At 35.7% G+C, this 21,163-nt stretch overlaps 3 protein-coding genes across 3 annotated transcripts; all 3 read right to left on the reverse strand.

The window, feature by feature from the left end:
• Positions 1 to 682: 682 nt before the first annotated feature.
• LOC132191068 (uncharacterized) lies at positions 683 to 1,310 on the reverse strand. Its single transcript, XM_059606085.1, has 2 exons — positions 1,062 to 1,310; positions 683 to 909 (listed from the first exon to the last, which is right to left on the reverse strand). Exons 1-2 carry the CDS (start codon positions 1,297 to 1,299, stop codon positions 683 to 685), a joined length of 465 nt encoding a protein of 154 aa, XP_059462068.1. The 5' UTR covers positions 1,300 to 1,310.
• A 2,611-nt stretch (positions 1,311 to 3,921) lies between these two features.
• LOC132189703 (thioredoxin-like protein CDSP32, chloroplastic) lies at positions 3,922 to 5,297 on the reverse strand. The gene has a single exon (XM_059604476.1). The coding sequence runs from the start codon at positions 5,136 to 5,138 to the stop codon at positions 4,227 to 4,229; it is 912 nt and encodes a 303-aa protein (XP_059460459.1). The 5' UTR covers positions 5,139 to 5,297; the 3' UTR covers positions 3,922 to 4,226.
• A 2,592-nt stretch (positions 5,298 to 7,889) lies between these two features.
• LOC132189339 (24-methylenesterol C-methyltransferase 2) lies at positions 7,890 to 9,381 on the reverse strand. The gene has a single exon (XM_059604044.1). The coding sequence runs from the start codon at positions 9,255 to 9,257 to the stop codon at positions 8,178 to 8,180; it is 1,080 nt and encodes a 359-aa protein (XP_059460027.1). The 5' UTR covers positions 9,258 to 9,381; the 3' UTR covers positions 7,890 to 8,177.
• Positions 9,382 to 21,163: the final 11,782 nt, after the last annotated feature.

Below are 21,163 nucleotides of genomic sequence, written 5' to 3' on the forward strand. Positions count from 1 at the left end.
ACAATAAATATAAACTACCAACAATAAATATTTTATATATATTCAAATAGTATATTTCATTGTGAGCCTAAGAAATTGTAAGAACCAAACTTTATGCAAAGAAAGGCATCAACTAAGTGACCCAATTTACCAAATTTCCAAATGCTTAAGACCCCAACATCAAAAAATGAACTACTACAATCAGCCCAATAAACCCAACATCAGAATTCCATCAAATCTTGTTTAGATGTTAATATTATACACTAAAGTAACAATATATATAAATATTACAACAATAAATATAAACTACCAACAATAAATTTCTTTGTTTTTCATTTTTCCTACTCTCCAAACTAACTGTCTGAAAATTTCAACTTAGCATAATATATATATATATATATGGAAACCCGGTTTCCCAGTAAAAACCGGGTACCAAACAGGGGTACCCAATTTCTGGATTTTTCAAACCGGAACCGGGTCCCCAGTTTCCCGGTCCCGGTTCCGGTTTTCCGGTAATTTTTAACACCCCTAAATGATAGTCCTGCCAACCCAATTAAGAACATCTTAGGGCAAGCAAACCTGACAACTGATATGAGCCTAGCTTGTCAAATTTATGCAAGTTTAAAACACATGTATCAAGTAAAATTGAATCAAGATTCATTTATTTTTATTGGCGAAAGTATGCTACGAATGTGAAGGTTAACTATTTACTGCAAAAGAATTGAGGACTTACCAGGTATAACAGGTTGAAGTTGTGTTTTTTGTCCACATAACTAGACTTATATTTAAAACCAACCATATAGATGGCCACAAGTGTTCCCAAAATTGAAAATACATCAAACACTCGAAATTCGGATTCCACGAGGCCACCATAAGACACTTTAACCGCAAGATGTAAAGCTGTTAGATGCAGTGATTTGAGTGAAAGCCCTGCAAATCAAAGCTATGCTGTAATTATCAAGTTTTGTATGAACATTGCCCAAGCTAGAAACTAATTCATTGTCTTTGTAATGAAAAGATACAAAAATTGTCAAACCACTAAAAGACTTGAGAGTTGAATGTGTTCTTTAATTTTCTCTTACCAGCACATGTGTCCTGGCCCTGGGTGACGGCACTGGCACCAAGGAAAATGGCTCCCACCATGTGAACGACATCTCCTATAAAGGAAACGAAACTCGGATGGAAAATATTTAGCGACCGCATGATCCCCAGACCACCCAGGTAGAAGACAGCAATCCCGACCACCAGACTCATCGGCCATGGAGTCCTAGTCTTTTCCCCTGACTCTACAGCGGCCGATTCCCTCTTTTTCTCGCTCATTCTCTCCACCAATAGCGGTGATCGATGTGGAGTTGGCAAAACAAATATACGTGGTGTATATATAAAACAATTTTTTTTTTTTTTAATTTTTTTATGAATAAAAATAAATTTACATGACGCCTAGTGACTAAAGTTATATATAAACATTATTGCTGGAGAGGATGACGGAGATTGTGTTGACGACGGGGTGTATATGTTAGGGTTTAATCTGAGGAGTTAAACCTATAGAGATGGAATTAGGGTGAGAAGAAAGGAAGAAGAAGGAGACGTACGGCTAGGGTTGGTTTGCAAAAAGAGAAAGGCAGGAGCATTATCGAGGAAGTGAAGATTGTGTTAAACAAATAAATAAATGCTAGAATATTGAAAGTTTCTATAATATTTTAGGATCTCCAAATTTTGGGAAATATTCTTAAACCCATTTAAAATAGTGCTAAATGTCTATAAATATTTGAAGACACATTAAATTATTAAGGTTATTAATAGTAGTTTACTAACTTAAACTAAGGTTTCAAATGTTTATAGACACTTTACACTATTTTAAATGAGTTTGAGGATATTTCTTTCAGACTGATTTGAAAAAAAAAATTTGTCTAATATTTTATTTAATTATAAACTCTTCTTTTTATAAGTTTCCATTTCTCTCTCTATATACCTTTTAAAGCCTTATTCAAATTTGAATTATTTTCTTCTTCTATGTAATTTCACTATTTGCTAGCTACTCGGTCTTTAAGTTATTAAAATCCTTCCATAGTTGATCAACGATAAAAAAAGGTTAGTTATCAAAAACTCAATCAATCACTTTTATAATTATTTTTTATTTTATTTTTTAAAATATGTTTACAATTAAGAACAATGAAAACATTTTTGAAGCCTAAGGACCTGTTTGGGATTGCCTTTGAGAGGCCTAAAAGTGTTTTTAATACTCAAAAAGTTCGTTTGAAGAAAAACGTACTCGTTTGGTAACAAAATTAAAAGCGCTTTTAGGGTCCAAAAAGCTTAAAAATGAGAAAAAAAAAAAAAAACTTTTGACAAATGAAGCTTTTGCCGAAAACCTCTTTTTGACTTAAAAACTCTATTTCTCAAACGCAATCCAAAACAGGCTCTAAAGCGAAAAGTTTAAGTGATGTCTTTTTCATATATTTTAAAAATATTATTATATTTTTTATTTAAAAATTATTCTTCTCGCTTGGTGGGATGTAAAATTTATTGTTGTCTGAAAATTTGGCTATTCAATACTTCTCACAAGGCCAAAAAAAAAAAAAAAAAAAAAAATCTACCCACAACCTTCAAGAATGGAAGGTTTAGGATTGTATTTTATTTAATAATGTCTTTATTATTATTTGATTCTCTTATTTATTGCTATCAATTTTTTTACCCTTATTTATTTCGAAATGTTGGAGAATCAAATGATATTATTAATTTTTTAAAAAAAATTAAGTAGCTAGGGGCCCTTAATTAAAGCATATATATCATGGCAATTAGGTCTTTATAATTAGCTTCTTCTTCTTTTTTTTCTTCTTTTTTTTTTCTTTTTTTTTTTATGAAAATTTGTTTTATTATGATTCATTAATTGAAGGCCTTATAAAATTGGAGGCCTTTTTTAAATTACTTATTTACCATGATTAAGGAGCCTTAATTAAAGAATATGGACACTAATAAGGGCTTTATATTTTTATAAAAAGTTTATTATTAATATTTATTAATTTGGGGCCTTTAAAATTGGGGGCCCTAAGCGGACACCTAATCCGCCTAATAAGGATTGAGTCGGCCCTGAGCTCACCATTATAACTAACTTGCTAACTAAACTAAATGAGTTAAAACTGATAATCTGTTTAACTGATAACTCTAATACTCCGCCAATTTATTTCCGACATATGAAAACCTTTCAATTTTAATGATATTGTTAATAACCTATATATACTCCAACCAATTGTACGTGGAAGAACTCTACGTTAGACCGGAATTCCATGATCGGCGCGGACTACAAAAATCTTAACCCGGCCAAGGCCCAATTGTATTTTGCTAGTAAGTTGACCAAAATGGCAATATATATATATATATATTATCACGAAGCCAGTTCATGGCGGAGTAATAATTTTTGGTGGAATAAAACTTTTTTTTTTTAAATGTAGGTAAAAATTTGATTGTGAAAGGGTTATAAAGGTATTTTAAAAAAATAATAATTGTGGAACACGGTTCAATATACTTCCGCCCTTGCTCCTTGGTCGTGTATAATTTGCATAAAAATTATATTTTTAAATTAGCACAAACTCAAACGAGCACTAAGATATAATACTTGAAGACTAGGGATTTGTTCATTATATTCTCGAGGGAAGAAAAGGTCATTTTTAATTTTGCATCAAGTAATTGAGATTTCTTCATCATATTGTCAAAGGCAAAAAAAAAAGATCATTGTTTTACATCAAGTAATCTAGCAATCGAACAACCAAACCAATATTAGAGCAGTCAAATATGAGCTCTATCCATATAAAACGTGCATTAGGACCTTTTGTTTGCATGTTGACTCGACTGATGAACAACGTTTGTATAACCACTTTTAATCATGGACAAATAACATGGAATATATATGTCAAAACGACATTATAAACCATAAATAAGGAATAGATAAAGAAACATAAATAAATAAATAAATCCTGCATCGATCATTGAGGTAACAACGTACTAGTAATCGTTGATCCCAGAAAAAGGGTACTACTACTAATAATTGTTACTGACCACGGACACCTCCTTAATTTCAACATTATAGAAATTTCCAAAAATTATGTTTGTCTCTGTTTTTTAAGACAAATACATTTAACAAACTTTCTCAATAATTTTCAATAAACTGCAGCAATCCAATTTGTTCTATAAGGTCGTCATACAATTTGCAAAATCATGATCATTTGATTTGGTTTAAGTAAATAATTTTAATATGTAACACGAACTCCTTGGTATCTAAGGATCTCACCAATAAGCTCGCCCTTACCGGAACCCACATACCTTCCACAAATCTCTCCGTCTCTGATGAACAAAAACGTCGGCACCTCCACCACGTCCATGTCCTTCAAGAACTGCATGCAGCTTTCGTTCTCATCGCCGTTCATGCGCGCGAACACCACGGTGTCCACCATCTGCTTCGACAGCTTAATCACCGTCGGATAAACCTTAACGCATGGCCCGCAATGCTTCAACCCCACATCAAGCACAATCAGCTTATGCCCAACCTTATTCTCTTCAATCAGCTTCTCCACGTCCTCCCTACTGTGCAGCTGCACCACGGAAGAATGGTTATCCCCGTAGTATAACACATCTCCCACAAGCACGTCAGGGCCTATACCCTCCTCTTCGTGAATTTTCTCCATGCTCTTGTAAAAGCTAAAGTGCGGGACTTTGTCGATTTTCTCTCGCTTGCAAAGCTCCTTCGTCTTCTCCGATTCATCACCCATTACCAGAATGAACTCCACGTCGCTGCACGTGCGGCTCAGATCCACCATGAACGGGTAGATTTGACTGCTGTGGAAGCTGTGGCTGGCGGCGTACTCTACCACTACCAGCTTGTTTTTCGCCTTCAGGAGGGCTTCATCGAATTCTTCTATGCTGTGGACTTGCTGCACTCTATCGTCGGTTTTAACTTTTTTAGTCCCAGATGGGGCTGCGCCGGCGCCTGCGCCCTTTGTGACGAAGCGACGGCTACGTCGGTTCGTTTCAAGTTTTGCTGGTGAAAAGGAACCACGGGAGGGTAAAAAGGAAGCACGGAGGCAGAGAGGAATAGAATTGATTTTAGGGATAGAGGCAAAAGAGGAAAGCGGTTTGGATAAGGAATTTGTTATTGTGGCCATGGAAGGAACAGAGAGAAACAGAGCAAGTGAATATGGATGGGATTTTGGATTCTGCAGAGATGGAGATGCAGCGAAAGTTAGAAAGGGGATTTGGGATGAAATCTCGGTGACAAAAAGATCATATCCTCCACCAGTTGGGTTTGTGGTTCAAAATGGTCCACATGAATGAGAGGCACTTCAGCGAGATTTTTATCATGCTCTCTCTTTTTCATTTTCATAAGGATGTCCAAAAAAATCATGTTAAAATATCCACATTGGTTGGGCTTACACATTCTTGCCCTTTTTGGGTTCATAGTTTGCTCCAATGCCCGGCATAAGAGAGCCCAATAAAGTACGACAAAAAAGAGCCCACCTCCAAATATGGGAAACCCAATGAGGCCCATGCTTTTTATCAGTTGGATGGCATTGCAAGAACAACCGCAATAAATTATAAAAGATAAAAAGTTTCTCCAATCTAATCTTTTCTATGTTCATTCTGTCCAGAGCAAGTTAGAACTATAAGAATATCTCTACCTCTCTCTCAGATTAAGATTACTGGGAGTAATATTGTGTTATCTTTATCTTTATGTAATGGTCCTAGTCCAAGACTCTAAGTCCTAATCCTAGTCCAAGTGGGACTATAAGTCGTAATCCTAGTTTAAGTGTTGTAACCTCTATTTAAGTGAAGGATTGGGATAAAATGATGGGCATAGAATTATTCAGCAAAGCAAAGCAGCACTTGCTTTGTGAATTGTGAGGTTCAAGTTCCTGTTCCTTTTAAAAACTTATCTAAATTATCTTGGGCTTTATATTTGGGTCTGCAACATGTATCTTAAAAAATAAAAAAATAAATAATAATAATAATTGATGCTAACCCAATTAAAAGAAACTTGGTCCTTTCAAGAAAACCCAACGGCTGCATTTCTTCAACAACCAAAAGGACGAATCAAACACTTTCTTCCTAGGTCGTAACGGCAATGTCAAAAAAGGTAATTAAAACCTTATTAATATAATTATAATTTGGGAAAAGAAAATCTTAGGATATATCAAACATAAATTTCAGGAACCCCTTCTTTGGACAAACAGCTGTTAATATTGGAATCATCATAATTCATAAAAGACCAAATTCCAACTGGTACCCAACCCAGCCACACGTGGCACATACACGCTTCGGCTAAAATAAATCACTACCACTGATGAATGATCATGGCAAAACATCCGAGGACACAAAATTGTTGGACAGTCGAATTCCTATGCCTAAGAAATTCAGCCTCAAAAATTCTGAGAATAAACTTAAAACTTTTAGAAAATACTTGAATAACTATAGTTTTTAGTACAATTTTTTACAAATTTACATTTTACAAAAATAAATATCACATGAATCGTTACACAATAATATTATTATATTTTGGTGGTTAACGAGATTTAAAAAAAAAAAAAAATTGACACATTCATGTGTAAACATATAATTATAATGTAAAATACTATATGACAGTTCCCAGAAGTAAATAACAAGTGTGTCAGTTTTATCAGAAACTTGTATTACTTTAGTAGTACTTTGGATGTCCATATATATATATATATATATATAAATAACAGGTTCCAGAAGGCATCTTCTTGCCAACTGTCGTGGACATACAAACTTGTGACAACAGGATCACGACAGATCCACCACCACGCGCACTCAATAGGCATAAGAAAAAGATGATACTTAGAATCACTACTCCACATTGTCAAAAAAGAAAGACACATAAAAGGAGATACTTGCGACCTGGATCCAGACCAACACCAACCTTATCTTATTTAATATCACCCAATAAATTCCATATATTTAAATGACTGATTAATACTTAACCACATATTTATCATCCCATCTTTATTCAATTATGCTGAAGAGCCTCAGGATTGGCTACTTGTTAAAAAAATCCTATAATACGACAAACACAGAGAGAGAGAGAGAAAGAGAGAGAGAGGGGCAAACGTTGAAAGATCCAAAGTCGGGTGTGGTCCATATGTCCCTTCTCTACTTTCAACCTCAACCATAGGGACCGTAGCGAGAAACCCGGCATAAGATCACAAAACAAACAAAAGTTGGACAGACAATATGCAAAAACATAACAACAAAGCTAGCCACCTAAGCAACTAGCAAATGTCGTTCCAACCATGTGCGCCTCGTGCACCACCCACACGACACTCTCAGAGAAAGTTTCTCACCTCTTCGCTTGCCACCCTCTGCGCCTTCAAATATGAATCATCTGTTTCGTGCTTTTTTTCTCTACTTGTTTCTTTAAAAAAAAAAAATTGCCAAATCGAAAAATTCAACAGATAAACCAAAAATCTATTTGTTTTTTTTTAAAAAAAATTGCCAAATCAAAAAATTCAACAGATTAACCGAAAATCTATTTGTTTTTTTTAAAAAAAAAATTGCCAAATCGAGAAATTCAACAGATAAACCGAAAATCTATCTTATATATCTGACGGGATATCCAGGAAAGAGATCCCATAGTTTAGAAGAAAAAAATTAAAATATTCCAAAATATATTGTGGTTTTTTTAATATCAATTTTGTAAAAATCTTATGATGTTCTCATTAAAAAAACCCATTCGGATCATCATGATCTTAAATTTGTAAAATTAAAAATTAGGATACAAAATTGAAAAAATGGATTCTGAATATGTTCACATTTAATTATTAATATCCCTTCACCATCTTCAACAGGTTAAACATGTTCTTGAAAGGAGACACTGTCTAATCTCAGTAGTGACCATCAAAGACACCAAAATATAGAACTTCAATTTCAAACAACCGAAATTCACAAAATTCTCGACCTCCTTACTATCACAATGGGAAATCTAGAAAGCAAGATCCAACCACGAGATTTAATTTAAATTCCAAAACAAAAATACAAAGATCATGGTAAATTGAAATTAGGGAAAAAAAAAAAGAAAAAAAAGAAAAGAAAAAAGAAGAGAATGAAAAAACCTAAGCAAAAGCTAAAATTAACAGGCGGTTGGACGCACGCAGGAGTGTGAGGTGGTTACCTCATCAACCGATGGTTGGCTAAGATTCGGTTGACTCGGGCTTTCTGCAGAGGATCATGTGCATCGGCGTGAAAATTCCAGACTCCCCCCCTCTGGTCAAATGGTCAGCAGTAACGAACAGCATCTCGTGCACATCGACCGTCCCTTTGGGCGCAATTCCCAAGGCGGAGAGTATAATCACCAGAATGTGGTTCCGCCAGTAGGCGATCCTGCCCATCTTCAACCTCGCCCACCACGGCTGAGCCGGTGGCTTAGCCAGATCTCGCTCCTTGACCACCTCGAACCCTACCTTCCTGGCGGTCTCGGCGATGTCGGCGTAGCTTCTGAGCCCAGGCAAAGCGTCACCTCTCTCGATCCCTTGGATGATCTCCACGTGTTCGGAGTTATCGCCCTTGTATTTGTCAGTTGTCACCCACTCGTACGACACGTACAGAGATCCGGGCTTCAAAACCCTAAAGATCTCGGCGTACACCTCCTCCAGCTTCGGCGCGTGGCAAGTCGCCTCGATCGAGTACGCGCCGTCGAAGCTGTTGTCCGGGAACGGCATCTCCAGGAAGTTCCCGCACACGACCTCGCAGAGCGAGTCCAGGCCGGCCTTCTTGTTGTGGAGGCGAGCGCGTTTCACCTGGTACTCGTTGATCGTGATGCCCACGACCTTAGCGCGCGAGTGGGCGGCGATGGCGCGCATGGGCCCTCCGACGCCGCATCCGACATCCAGAACTCGGTCACCGGGTTTGACGTCGATGAGATCGACGGCCATCTCCTCATGGATGCGCGTGGCGTCGCGGTTGGACTTGCCGGGGATGGAAGGGGAAAAGTGGAAGGACTGACCCCAACCCCACTCGTATATGTCGGTGACGAGATTGTAGAACGTGTCGACGAAGTCGGGGACTTTATCGGCTGTTTCGATCTCTTTTGGGCGGCGAAAGAAGGACCAGTATTGCTTGTAATTGTCTTGGACTTTCTCGGCCGAGATTGAGCCACCCGATAGATCGACGGCTCGCTTGCCCTTCTGTTCGGCAGGACCCAGAATGCATACGAACCAGAAGAGTCCGCCGGCGATTAAAGCCGCAGTACAGAAGAGAGTAAGAGAGTCCATTGAGTTGTGAGTGAGAGAGAGAGGGAGAGAAAGAGAGGTTTGAGCAAAGCAGAGAAATCTTTCGGTCTCTCTTATTGTCCCGTTAGTAAAATAACGAAAGAGTCGGATCGTTGCACGCGCCTAGCGCGTGGATCGAGTTTATCAGTTTCATAACGTGGCTTAAGGATTAGGGACAAGAGACTTGGGCAAAGATCAAGAAATGTTTCTGGTTTTTTTAAATCCAGCACTTCTAAGTATTTGAGATTTACTTGTTTAATATTTATTTAATTGGTTATGTGTACAAATTTTTTTTTTTGGTTAACTGAAAAAAATAATTTTGGTCCATATTTAAATCAATCGATCCTTTGTATTGGATAATACAAAGGCTAAAAATAAAAGCAAAATGCAAGTGGCTTTTTACTAGAATAAGTTGCATAAGATAAAGCCTTGATACGGCTTGCGGCTGATCACTCATGGGATTTTTCAAACAATTTACAGTTGGCACAGATGCCACAGATGAAGTATGTTGTAGGTTGCATAAACTATCTGTGCTTCCATAGTTGCCTAGTTGATACCTTAATAGACTAATAGTTGAAGTCTGTAGAAAAATAATCAATCCTTTGACAAATTTTGGATATGTCTGTTAACGTGCCTTCGAGAATATTTTTTATTTTTAGTTTGAAAAGTGATTTTATTTGAGATAAAGAATAATATTGTTTTGCACTTTGAGAAGAATTGTGTTTTGTACTGTATGTAATTTAATATATTTGTCGAAGAGATTGTCTGGAAATCGAAGTTTTTATCTCAGGCCGGTAAAAGAGATTTCAATAAAAGCGATTATACAAGCTATATCAACGTACAACATAAGTGTATTCCTCCTACTAAATACGTTATGCAGAGAAATTAATGAATTGATGAGAAAATTCTGGTAGATGCATAAAGACAATGGGGCCAAGATTAACTGAATGAGCTGGGAAAAATTGGGATCATCAAAACTAAAGGGTGGGATGGGATTCCGAGAGTTTGTTTGTTTCAACAAAATGCTGTTAGCAAAACAGTGTTGGCGAATTATGCAAAATCCTCACAGTTTGGTGGCGCGCATCATGAAGGCAAAATATTTCCCAAATACATCTTTGTTAGACGTTTCTGTTTGCAAAAGGTCATTGTTCGCATGGAGGAGTATTTGCTCGACTTGGGAACTGTTAAAGGATGGACTGATATGGAGGATAGGAAATTGAGAAGATGTTAAAATCTAGGGGGATAAATGGCTACCTACGCCGTCAACATATGCAGTTCAGACACCGCGAAGATTGCTTCCAGAAAATGCAAAAGTGGTTGCCCTTATTGATCCAGATTCTAAATGGTGGAATGTGCCACTACTTGAGGAGATTTTCTGAGCGGAGGAGGCAAAGACAATATCAAGAATCCCACTTAGCAAATACGGTCACAAAGATGCGATGATATGGAGGGATACCACAATAGGTGAATTTTCGGTCTGCTGTGCTTATCACATGGCACACGATCGAAAAGAAAGGCAAAGTGGGGATAGATCCACATGTTTAAAAATGAGCAATTTATGGAAGACAGTATGGAGCATGCATGTGCCTAATCCGGTAAAGGTGTTCATATGGCGGGCGTGTAACAATATTTTCACACCATGGAAAATTTACAAAAAAGAGGTATTGTTAAGAATACTTTTTGCATGTTCTGTCAATTGGAAAAGAAAACGGTCCAGCATATTCTTTAGGAGTGTCCTTCGGCAACAGATGTGTGGGGAGCATGTGGGTGAACTATCCAAAAGAGTTAAGTGTTTGGGCAAAAAAATTTCGGAGATTCTGGAGCACAAGATGGACCGGTGTACAACTAAGGAGCTTGATTTTCGTGTAATGATTGCGAGGAAATTATGGTTCAAACGAAATATAGTGTTTCATTGGGGGAATTCACCTACCCAAACATGTTGATTAAAGAGGCGGAATTGTTTTTACAAGAGTACAAAGCAGCTAATGTCAAAGAGGTGGTATTTGAGGTCTCCCCTGAAAATCATATCCCAGCTAAGTGGCAAGCCTCTCCTTAATAGGATATAAAATTAATTGGGATGCAGCGTTAGACTCAACAATCTGTCGTTTGAGACTTGGTATTATCTAATTATCACACGAGATTTTGAGGGATAGGTAATTGCAGTAAAGGCTCAAACATTATGTATAACACTAGATCATGTAGTGGTCAAAGCCCAAGCGGCATTGAGTGCAGCAGAATTCATTCGAGATCTAGGATTACGATCTATTATGATGGAAGGTGATTGTTTACAAGTTGTTAAGGCATTTAATGTCAAGTCTCAAAATTGGAGCAAATACGGGCAAGTGCTTGAAGACATCAAAGAGGTGCTCAATAGCTTGAGGCATTGGCAGATTCGACACACTCGAAGAGAAGGCAATCGGACGGCTCATGGGCTAGCCAAAGCAGGTGTTAAACAAGCAATGGATAAGGTATAGATTGAAGAAAACCCGGAGGATATCCCTGATGTTGTAATTTTAGAACTTTGTGCTCTGAGTTCTTAGAGTGTAATGCTCGGTCTTTGTTTAGAGTTCCCACACTCAAGATTATTTTTTGATGATGAATGAAGTTCAAAAATGTTAAAAAACAAAAAAAAAAACTTAATATATTTGTTTTGGAAGGCAGAAATAGCCCAATGGTTAGAGTGGCTCACCCAAATAGCCCAATAACTCCTATATCTGATGGTTAAGTTAATGAGAATAAATTTGATAAGGTGTATAAACAAAATGAAATTAAAAAATGTGAAAAGACTTGTGTACCTATAAGCCTAACATGGGCCGCTCCACATTTTATAGATGTTTTCTACAATTGGGTACTTCATAAAATGAAAGAAAATAAAAATGTTAATAGGCATAGGGCATGTTTGTAATTGTATTTGAAAAATCAAAATTTTAAGTCAAAAAATATTTATTTAGCAATGATTTGGCTATTTTTTTTGGCTTTTTGAATTCTTAAAACGCTTTCAATTTTTTTTTACCTAATAAGTATTTTTTTCTTCAAACAGACTTTTTGAGTGTTAAATACACTTTTAGGTCTATCAAACGCACACCCAAACAAATTCATAGTCAAGCCTCAACTTTTAAATTTTCAAGTAGATGACAAATTTTATCTCTCTTTTTTTTTTTCTTAAAGATAAAAGGGAATAGAATAATGTTTAGTCATGTAATTTGTTATATGAATTTGTAAATGTTGTAAAATGTCAAGTGAATTATCATATAACCGTCCACATTTATGTTTGCAGTATTTTCTCCTGGATCATGCGGACATGTGTATTGTTAATTCATTCATTGCAAGAATCTTGTTGCAATGAATATATATATATAAACTTTTCTCACGAGGAAGATAAACTTTTCTCACGTGCTTCCTCGATATATTTGAGAGTTAATAAAGCTCGCACAGATCGGAACGGCTCAGAGAACAAAAAAAAAAAAAAAAAAAAAAAAAAAGGTAGATCGGTACCGCTTTGCTGGCCCATCCTATGCCGCACTGATCTCACCTTTTTAATTCCTTTTCTTTTGGATCCTTTTTACTTTGACGTTGTCTCTGTTTTTTTTATTTTTTTATTTATTTTTATTATTATTTTCAACACCAAAAGATGTGCTCTATTGGAATAATCTCCTCAAATTTGAATACACAAGAAAAATCATCGGAGATATCTACTCGCAATTCCGTGGTTTTTCTACTTGGACCGCAGTGAAGATTTTTTAAAGTGCTAACTTTAAAGCACATTAGCTTGCTAAATGAGCTATTTTCAACCGTATCTTTGGAAGCATTTTTATGTCTTGTTCCTTTTTTTTTTCGGTTAGGATCAATTGTGGGAAAGACTCACCCTTGTAATTTTCATTTTCTCCTTCTCCTGTTTTGAATAAAAATAAATAAATAAATAAAAGAAGATAAACTAAATAGAGATAAAGCTGAAGTTCAAGTCAAATGCAATATTATATAACATCTTATGGAATATTGATTATTTAATTCTCTTCTTCTTCTTCTTTTCTATTTTTTTATTTATTTTTTTATTTTGAAGGGGGAACCAGAGGTATGGGCCTTATTAGCTCTATCTTGGGCTGGAGGCCCATCACCTTTTAAATATATATATATATATTCTTGAGTACACCAATAACCATCAAATGTTTATCTTCATATAGATATCATATTTGTAGGCTGGCCCTCGACATCTCATAGAAATTTAGAAGAATCATTTCATTTTTATTTTAATATTTCTAGTGCGTCGGTTGCATTTAATTAAATATGTATAATACGACTTTTATATCCGTTGTTTCAACCATTGTAATCTTTCGTATGCTATTGAATAGGTACTTTAACCTAAAATATTGTGATGACTAGATTAACCTTATTCTAATTACCAAATGCTAGAAACATAATAGTACTCTTACGAGTTTATTAAAGGTTGAGTTATATAAAATTCTTCTAACCTAATTTTTTTTTTTAAAAAAAGCTCTATTCAAACACTCGAAACAGGAGATAAAAGTTCAACTGAAAGTCATTCGACTAAAAAGTCATTTCCTTTCGCCATAAAGCATTAGTATTAAATAGCTTTTTATTTATGGTAATGAATAAATCTTAACACAAAGGAGAAGAATTTTCAATAGAGGGAGAAAATATATGGATAGGTATGGTTTGAGAAGAGTTGTGGTGATGATGATGATGGTTGTGGTGGTGTTAACAATGTTTGTGGGAACTGCAGTGGAAGCCAATGGGCGTCCTCCCATTCTCCTTGCTGATCTTTTAGATTCATCAATGTTTGTGAAGATATATGCTGAATGCTATGCAGAATGCGTTGAAAAATGCGAAATAGAATGCCTCTCATCTTATGCTCCATTTACGTCAAAAAAAAAAATATTATGCTCCATTTTTAGCACCAAAAGCAAGATCCATCTTCACTAAATGCTACTCAGAATGCGTCGAAGGATGCGCAATAAGATGCCTTCGTTAACGTTGAGCACTAATTCTAGATAGCTTTGCAAATCACACGGTGGGAAGTTTCTTCAGAAATGGTTCTTTCACTTTACCAACCTGTACTTTTTTCTTTTTTTGTTCGATAAAACTTTTGTAGAGTGTGTGTTTTGTTTTTTTAGTTGAAAAAGTGTTGTAATGTCATGTAAATACCAAAGAAGTTTTAAGTGTTTTTAGTTTTGATTCTGGGCACCAACTTTGTTACAGGTTAGATAAAAATCATTGAAACAACTATACAAAGAAGTAAATCAATAGCCCCGTAACAATGCGTCCCCACCGCGACAAGCTCCCACGCCCCTTATGCGGCGGCTTCCAGCCTGCACGGGTCCAGCTCCCTTCCAGCTACTGTCTTTCCACTTTGTGCTCATTTTCCCTGTTTTGGTGGTTCCTTATTTTTTTTTTTTTCGTTTTTTTCTTGTTTGTGGTTATTTTCAAGTCTTGCTATGTCGGTCTTCTCCGCGCATGTTCGCCGCCCACTGTCCACTGTTGGGCTTTTCGACGCGTCCCCGCCGCGATGAGCTTCCAACGCCCCTCCAGTTTTCAGTTCTGAGCGTGCGCGTGATCGGCTTGTTTTATTTCCCTATTCTGTTGCTTCTTTAAAATGTATTTGTGTTTTGGCGTGTGTTTTTTCCCTGTATTGTTTAATTTTCCTATTTTGTTCGGCTTGTAATAAGGCTCTTTCCTCTCTCACTCGATATATGTCGCCTTTGGGTTAATTAGTTTTGGTCCAGACCTTTGGGTTGTGGATATGATCATCATCCTAGCCTTTGGGTCGAGGAGGAAGAGTTTCGGCATAAGAGTCTTTCCGCTCTCAGGGTCGAGAAATAATTGATATCCATGCATTTGGTTTAGTATGTCTGTCACAGATCTAGTATTAAATCTGATTTTAGTCATGGGTTAGCGGATTGGTCTCGAATCTTGTATTAAATCTGGTAATCTTGTAGCTTTATGTTATGGTTGCTTCAGAGCTTTGCTCTGTGATGTAATAGCTTTATGCTCGTGGTATTATTGAATGAAATATTATGTTTTTATCAAAAAAAAAGTCCCGTAACAATTAATACAGTATACCAAAAAAAAAAAAAAACATTAAATAAACTAGAATTTAGCCACACACAAAAATGCCATGTTCCAAATGCAGGGAGCTTACTGCAAATTGGTGCAATTATAGAAAGTGATTTTGTATTTTTTCCTTTAAAAAAAAAAAAAAAAAGAAAAATCTTTCCACCAATTTGGTTGTAGAAATTTGTTTCAATTCAATCTATTAAATTAACATGTTTCCAACACACATGTGAGAATCATATACATTTTTATTTTTATTTTTTCTATTCACATGCATTTTGAATAGAGAAATGTTACACTTCTCAATTTTTTGCTTCCTAAAGGTTGGTTCCCAAGTGATATATCACTATCTCCGTGAGATTGTGACATATTTCTCAAAATAATAAATCTCAATCAATAATAACACATTACAACTTTTAAGAAGGAAAAAAAAATTTGATAAGTGTAGTTTTTTTTTTTTTTGAATATAGGTGAAACAATTGTGCCTAGTAAAAAAGTTGAATGAGTGTAGCCCAATTACCTAATGTGCCCAACAAAGTTTTTTATATATGGGCCGAGCCCAGTTTCAAATTGTTGGCCCAAGTAACCTAGCCGATTCGGCCATAACCTACCCAAGTCGGCGAAGATCGAGCTTGCACGCCTCAAAGCGTAATCAAGTTCTACACGCGTTAAAATGGGCCCAAAATGTAACTTTGAGGCTTTATCTTTGCATGAACTACAAGCTACGCATCCTTGACCCTCGTAATTCCTCACTTTTCGGCAGTCAAAAAACATAACTGCGGCTAGAGTGACAGTCCCCGGTATCAGCAACCCGCATTTTTAATGGAGAAATTGCCGAATCAACCTTCGGTGGGCCAGATGCTGACCGGCTGATCACAAGATCGTCTGGGCTGTTGTTGGTCATTCACTCCCTAAATCTACCTGTACTGTCACTGTACAGGTAGCTCCTACATTAGCGAAATTGACATGCAATATACAGTACTGCACTGTTTCTTTTAAACCCACCTCCTTTCCTGCTTTATAGTGTTTTCTTCTTGCTATATTCCGAAGCTTGGCTCTTTAGCTTTAGCTGCTTCGATATTTAGCTTCTGTAGAGAGAGAGAGAGAGAGAGAGATGGAAAAGTTGTCAGGGTTGAGCCACCTGTTCATGACAATCTTTCTGCATAACTTCTCAACATTCATGGTGATACCAGCCATCACCGACGTTACTATGACTGCACTTTGTCCCGGAAGAGACGAATGCTCACTCGCCATTTACCTCACTGGATTCCAACAAGCGGTACGTAATTTCTTTAATTACTAAGCTTTTTCCATTCCCACTACTCTGTTAATTAATTACTCTATATATATATCTCAGTAGCCAAATGCATGCTTCTTTAATTACATTATTAAGATATGTTGCTTCTAATCTGTTTTTCTTCATTCCATTGAAAGTACTAAGAGATCGAGGCCCTAGACCCAATATATGTTTTTTTTTTTTTTTTTTCTGAATTTATGAATCGATAAAGTTTTCTTCCGACTCGGTTAGAAGAATTTCTGTTGAAGATTTAACGGGTATTTTTTAGTAATGACCCCGCTTAAAAACTCTTTAAATTGAAGTTATTTTAGTCTCTAAACAAATTTTGATTCCGCTGCATCAAATCTCTAAACTTCAACATTAGAAATATAGAATTCTCATATTTATTTTATGCACATGTATGCATGGTACCACATTATTTAAAATTTTAAATGAAGTGAGAATTTTTATTTTTAATTTTTTATGGATATATTCATTATCTGATAATATATATAAACACCATTGAATAAACATGAAATCAATCAACTTAATTTTACTTCAATAAAAAGGCATGTTAATTGGAAGTTCTTAATAGAAATCATTTAAAATAAGCAAAATTTGAGAATTGTAGCTTCGCGCTCTCTCTCTCTCTCTCTCTCTCTCTGTGATTTAACGAAACTTCTCGAGCTTCACAAGGTTTCCTTCTCGGCTCCTTCGTTTCTAAGCATTTACACAAACGTCCAACTCGGCTGGCCCACATCCTCTATTTAACTTTACTTACCTTTTGTAGTGAAATGTAAACTGTGTTTTTCTTTTTTTTTGTATTGTCCATCTTTATTCACAAAAATCCAACTTGTCTTTTGTCGACCGTTACTTAGCCTGTTTTTACGATAAGAAATTGGCATCTACGCTTTGGCCCACTGTGGCGCCCACGCTTCCATTCCACCTCTAATTACCTTATCGCTTACGACACAAGTTACCTCGTGAAAGCTTTTGGCATTGTGGTTGTACCAAAACCTAAAATTAATTAAATCATACAACACAAAATAGAGAACTACCCTTTTGATTTCTAACTTTCCAAAATTTAAAAACTTTATATTGGGGTTTGTTGTGTATGCACTTGTAAGGTTTGTGTCCCACATTGAAAAAAATATAAAGAAAAATTATAGTTAATATATATAAGTGAGCCTTAATCCATTAGCTTAAGCATTTGTGCTAAAAATTGTGTCCTAATATATATATATATATAGACTTACTTTTGTTTGATTCTTTTGATGCTTCTTTGGTATCAAAACTTGTCTTGAAGTATGGGTGATAGCAATTTTAAAAGCTTAAGTGTAGCATTACTCTTTATTTTTTTTAGGAAAAATAATTATATTAATCAAAGATGGTTGTAAATGTCTTAGATAGAGTAGTAAATGTTTTAGATAGAGTAGTGCTAAAGATATTACAACTTTTATTACAAAGTCATTTAAGTGAGAAACCCTACATTTACCATTTTTTTTTTCTTTTCAAAAGTTTATTGTTAAGTGATGTGTCATCATCTCAAAAGATGGTGACACATTTTTGAAAATAAATCTTGTTAAATAACGACACATCACTTAAAAACTTTTTTTTTTTAAAAAAAAAAATGGTAAGTGTAGCATTTTTCCTATCCAAATCTTCCCCTGTCGAGTGGGCGGCGACCCTCGAATTGTTGTACGCTTAGCTTTGTTTTTGGTAAACTCAAGCCCAGTCTGCAATGTAGGGACCAGTTGTGCTAGCTTGATGTTTTACCTTTCTGTGAAGTAACGAACATCTTTTCTTTCTTTTCTATTTTTTTTTGTTGGTTTTCTCTGACTATCTTTACATAATTGAATTTGAACTCAGGCTGAACTGAAAACTCAATTAAATTTAATATCTAATATTGGATAAGAAGAATTTTGCAAGCTGTGATGAGAAAAAGCAGAATCGATTCACACGGTTCTGAGTATCTCTAATTAATTAACACAAGTAGCAGTGAAAAAAGTGCGTTTAGGTTTGGGTAATGCCTAGGATACACATTCGCCACTGTACGGAATTTGGTCAAATTCTTGGTTTTGACCGATCAAGGCCAACTTAAAAAAAAATCTACATTTTCGAGCACAGTAAAAAAGGAATGCGATTTTAAAAGTAAAATTTTCAAACCGTAAATTTTAATTATGTTTTGATTAATAGTAAAAAATAAATTATGTTTTTATTAACTGCATTTTAAAATTATTATTTTTCAATTACAAGTTTTAAAATTGCTAAACTAATGTCAAACTTCAAAGCCTCTGGATAAAAAATTGCATGTCAACCTCATTCGAGTTCCATAATTTCCATCTATGGCTTCTGCCACAGTCTTACTCAACCTCATGTTGTCACTCCATCAATTTTACAGTGAGAAAACTGAAACATGCATGGATCCACAAGCAAACTTAGACGACACGTATAGTCCAAAGTTTTAAATTAACTCAGCACCTTTTCTTGGGTTATATATCATATATATATAAAATAAAAGACGCACTTAATTTAATTAGTCTCAACACTTTCTTTAATAGCTAGCTTTTAAGTGACTCGTAGCTTAATTAAAGCCTTTAAGAGGCCGGTGGCCGGTCATCAGTCGGTGATGGTTGTGGTTTTAAATTTGTTGAAAAGCTTGGAGGGAGGCAAAGGGATCGATGATGATGGGGTTGAGGCACCTCTTGGTTACAGTATTTCTCTACAACTTCGCCACGTTCATGGTGATCCCAGCTATCACCGATGTTACCATGTTGGCTCTTTGTCCCGGAAAAGACAAGTGCTCACTAGCCATTTACCTCACCGGATTTCAACAGGCGGTATTTTCTTTTCTTAATTTCTTCCCAACAAATATTGCTTTCTCCCTCTAGCTAGTTTTTCCTGTTTTCCATCCTTCATTATCACAAGGAAAAAGAAAAAGAAAAAGAAAAAGGCCGGCCAAGGCATTCCTCATGAAAATCTCTCTCTCATCAGTTCAACGGGGAATGTTATGCCGTACTCGAGGACCCACGATCACATTTTTTAGTCGGCCATGAACTGTAAATGCGTTTCGTGCGCATACTTCCTCTTTCCCACTATAACCCGGATTATCTAATTTTATCATATATTCACTAACTTGCTATTTGATTTGTCTGATTATATATTTATATATATTTCATAAACAACGAATCACAAGAAGTCATTTGGTCTTCTATGCCTACAATCCTAATCCACTTCTCCTTGAATTGGGATTATTCGAATTGCACCCTAGAGATGGGGCTGTAGGATTTACCTATGTTAAATTCCAAACCTTAAATTGTATGGGATAAATAAGTCCCACAATCTAAAAAATTCCGAGTAATTTTATTATTTGAATTACTAACAAACCAAACTTATCTGTTCTAACCTTTTTAGGACAACCCATTCGATATTCGGATAATAGGCTCCCATATAAACTCTCAACACAGATTTTTAGGCCGAGCTAGTAATATAACGTATGCATTTTATTTACCTAGAAAATGAAAAAAAGGAAATCTTTTATTTTTATTTTTTATTTCTATCATTGTCCATTCTGACTTATTTGATTGACTAAATTATGGACTTTGGGGTTATTGTTTGTGATGATTAGGTTTCTGCATCAATAATAGTTATTTGGTACACAAAGTGATCACATGCCACACTTATCCATGTACTTCAATTATAATAGTACAAGGTGAAGAAATAATACTTCAATTCAACACAATTTTGTTCAAACTTTTGTGGAAATAGCAGTTCCTTGTGCTTGTCCTAGAGTTGGAAAGCTTACCAACAAGCATTGATGGAGGTTTACTTACTTGTTTATAACCAAAATAAGCACGTGTGATTTATGCAGATCATAGGGCTGGGAACACTAGTGACGATGCCTCTGGTTGGAAATCTCTCGGACAAGTATGGTCGGAAAGCTTTGCTGGCAGTCCCTTTGGGTCTCACCATTATTCCCCTGAGTATGTTTGCATTATTTATATCTACTTTTATTTTGTCCTCCTATAAATGGACTAGGATTTGTTTTGCTGGCTGAAACCCAATCACACAGGGGGAGCCCAAAAAATAAAAATCGTTGTTTTGTAAGTCTATATATATATTAAGTCAATTTCTATATAAGTACTCATGAGTAGTCTCCAACAGCCAAACATTTTCGAAAGAATAATTAATAACTATAATTACTGACATTAATTTCAAAAGTATATATGCTTAGGACACCCCACCATTTGAGATGTAGAATCCGCCAAAGCTGATTTCGAACAATATTTTAAGCTTTATAAGACCATGAAGTCAAAAAAAAAAAAAAAAAAAAATTCACTTTACTCTTTGAAAAAACAAGAAAGAAAGAAGGAGAATAAAATTGATAAATCCGATCTTTATCTTTATTTTTTTCCCCTTTTCTTTATTTCCACAAATCGGAGGTAAAGAGATGATCGATGTAGGTCCCCTTGAGACCATAAGTCGCTTGCGTAGATGTTTTCTTTTAATTTGGTATCTTCCAGTTGGATTGTCCAATTGGCGTTTAAGGTTGCAATCAGACATA

This window comes from Corylus avellana, chromosome ca8 (genome assembly GCF_901000735.1).
Source record: "Corylus avellana chromosome ca8, CavTom2PMs-1.0".
Taxonomy (NCBI): Eukaryota; Viridiplantae; Streptophyta; class Magnoliopsida; order Fagales; family Betulaceae; genus Corylus; species Corylus avellana.

Bases quoted from the DNA above. Each gene is read 5' to 3' on its own strand.
- LOC132189339 (XM_059604044.1), bottom strand. From the start codon at position 9,257: ATGGACTCTCTTACTCTCTTCTGTACTGCGGCTTTAATCGCCGGCGGA.
- LOC132189703 (XM_059604476.1), bottom strand. From the start codon at position 5,138: ATGGCCACAATAACAAATTCCTTATCCAAACCGCTTTCCTCTTTTGCC.
- LOC132191068 (XM_059606085.1), bottom strand. From the start codon at position 1,299: ATGAGCGAGAAAAAGAGGGAATCGGCCGCTGTAGAGTCAGGGGAAAAG. The intron at 910-1,061 runs GTAAGAGAAAAT...TTTGATTTGCAG, and splicing joins GGGCCAGGACACATGTGCTG to GGCTTTCACTCAAATCACTG.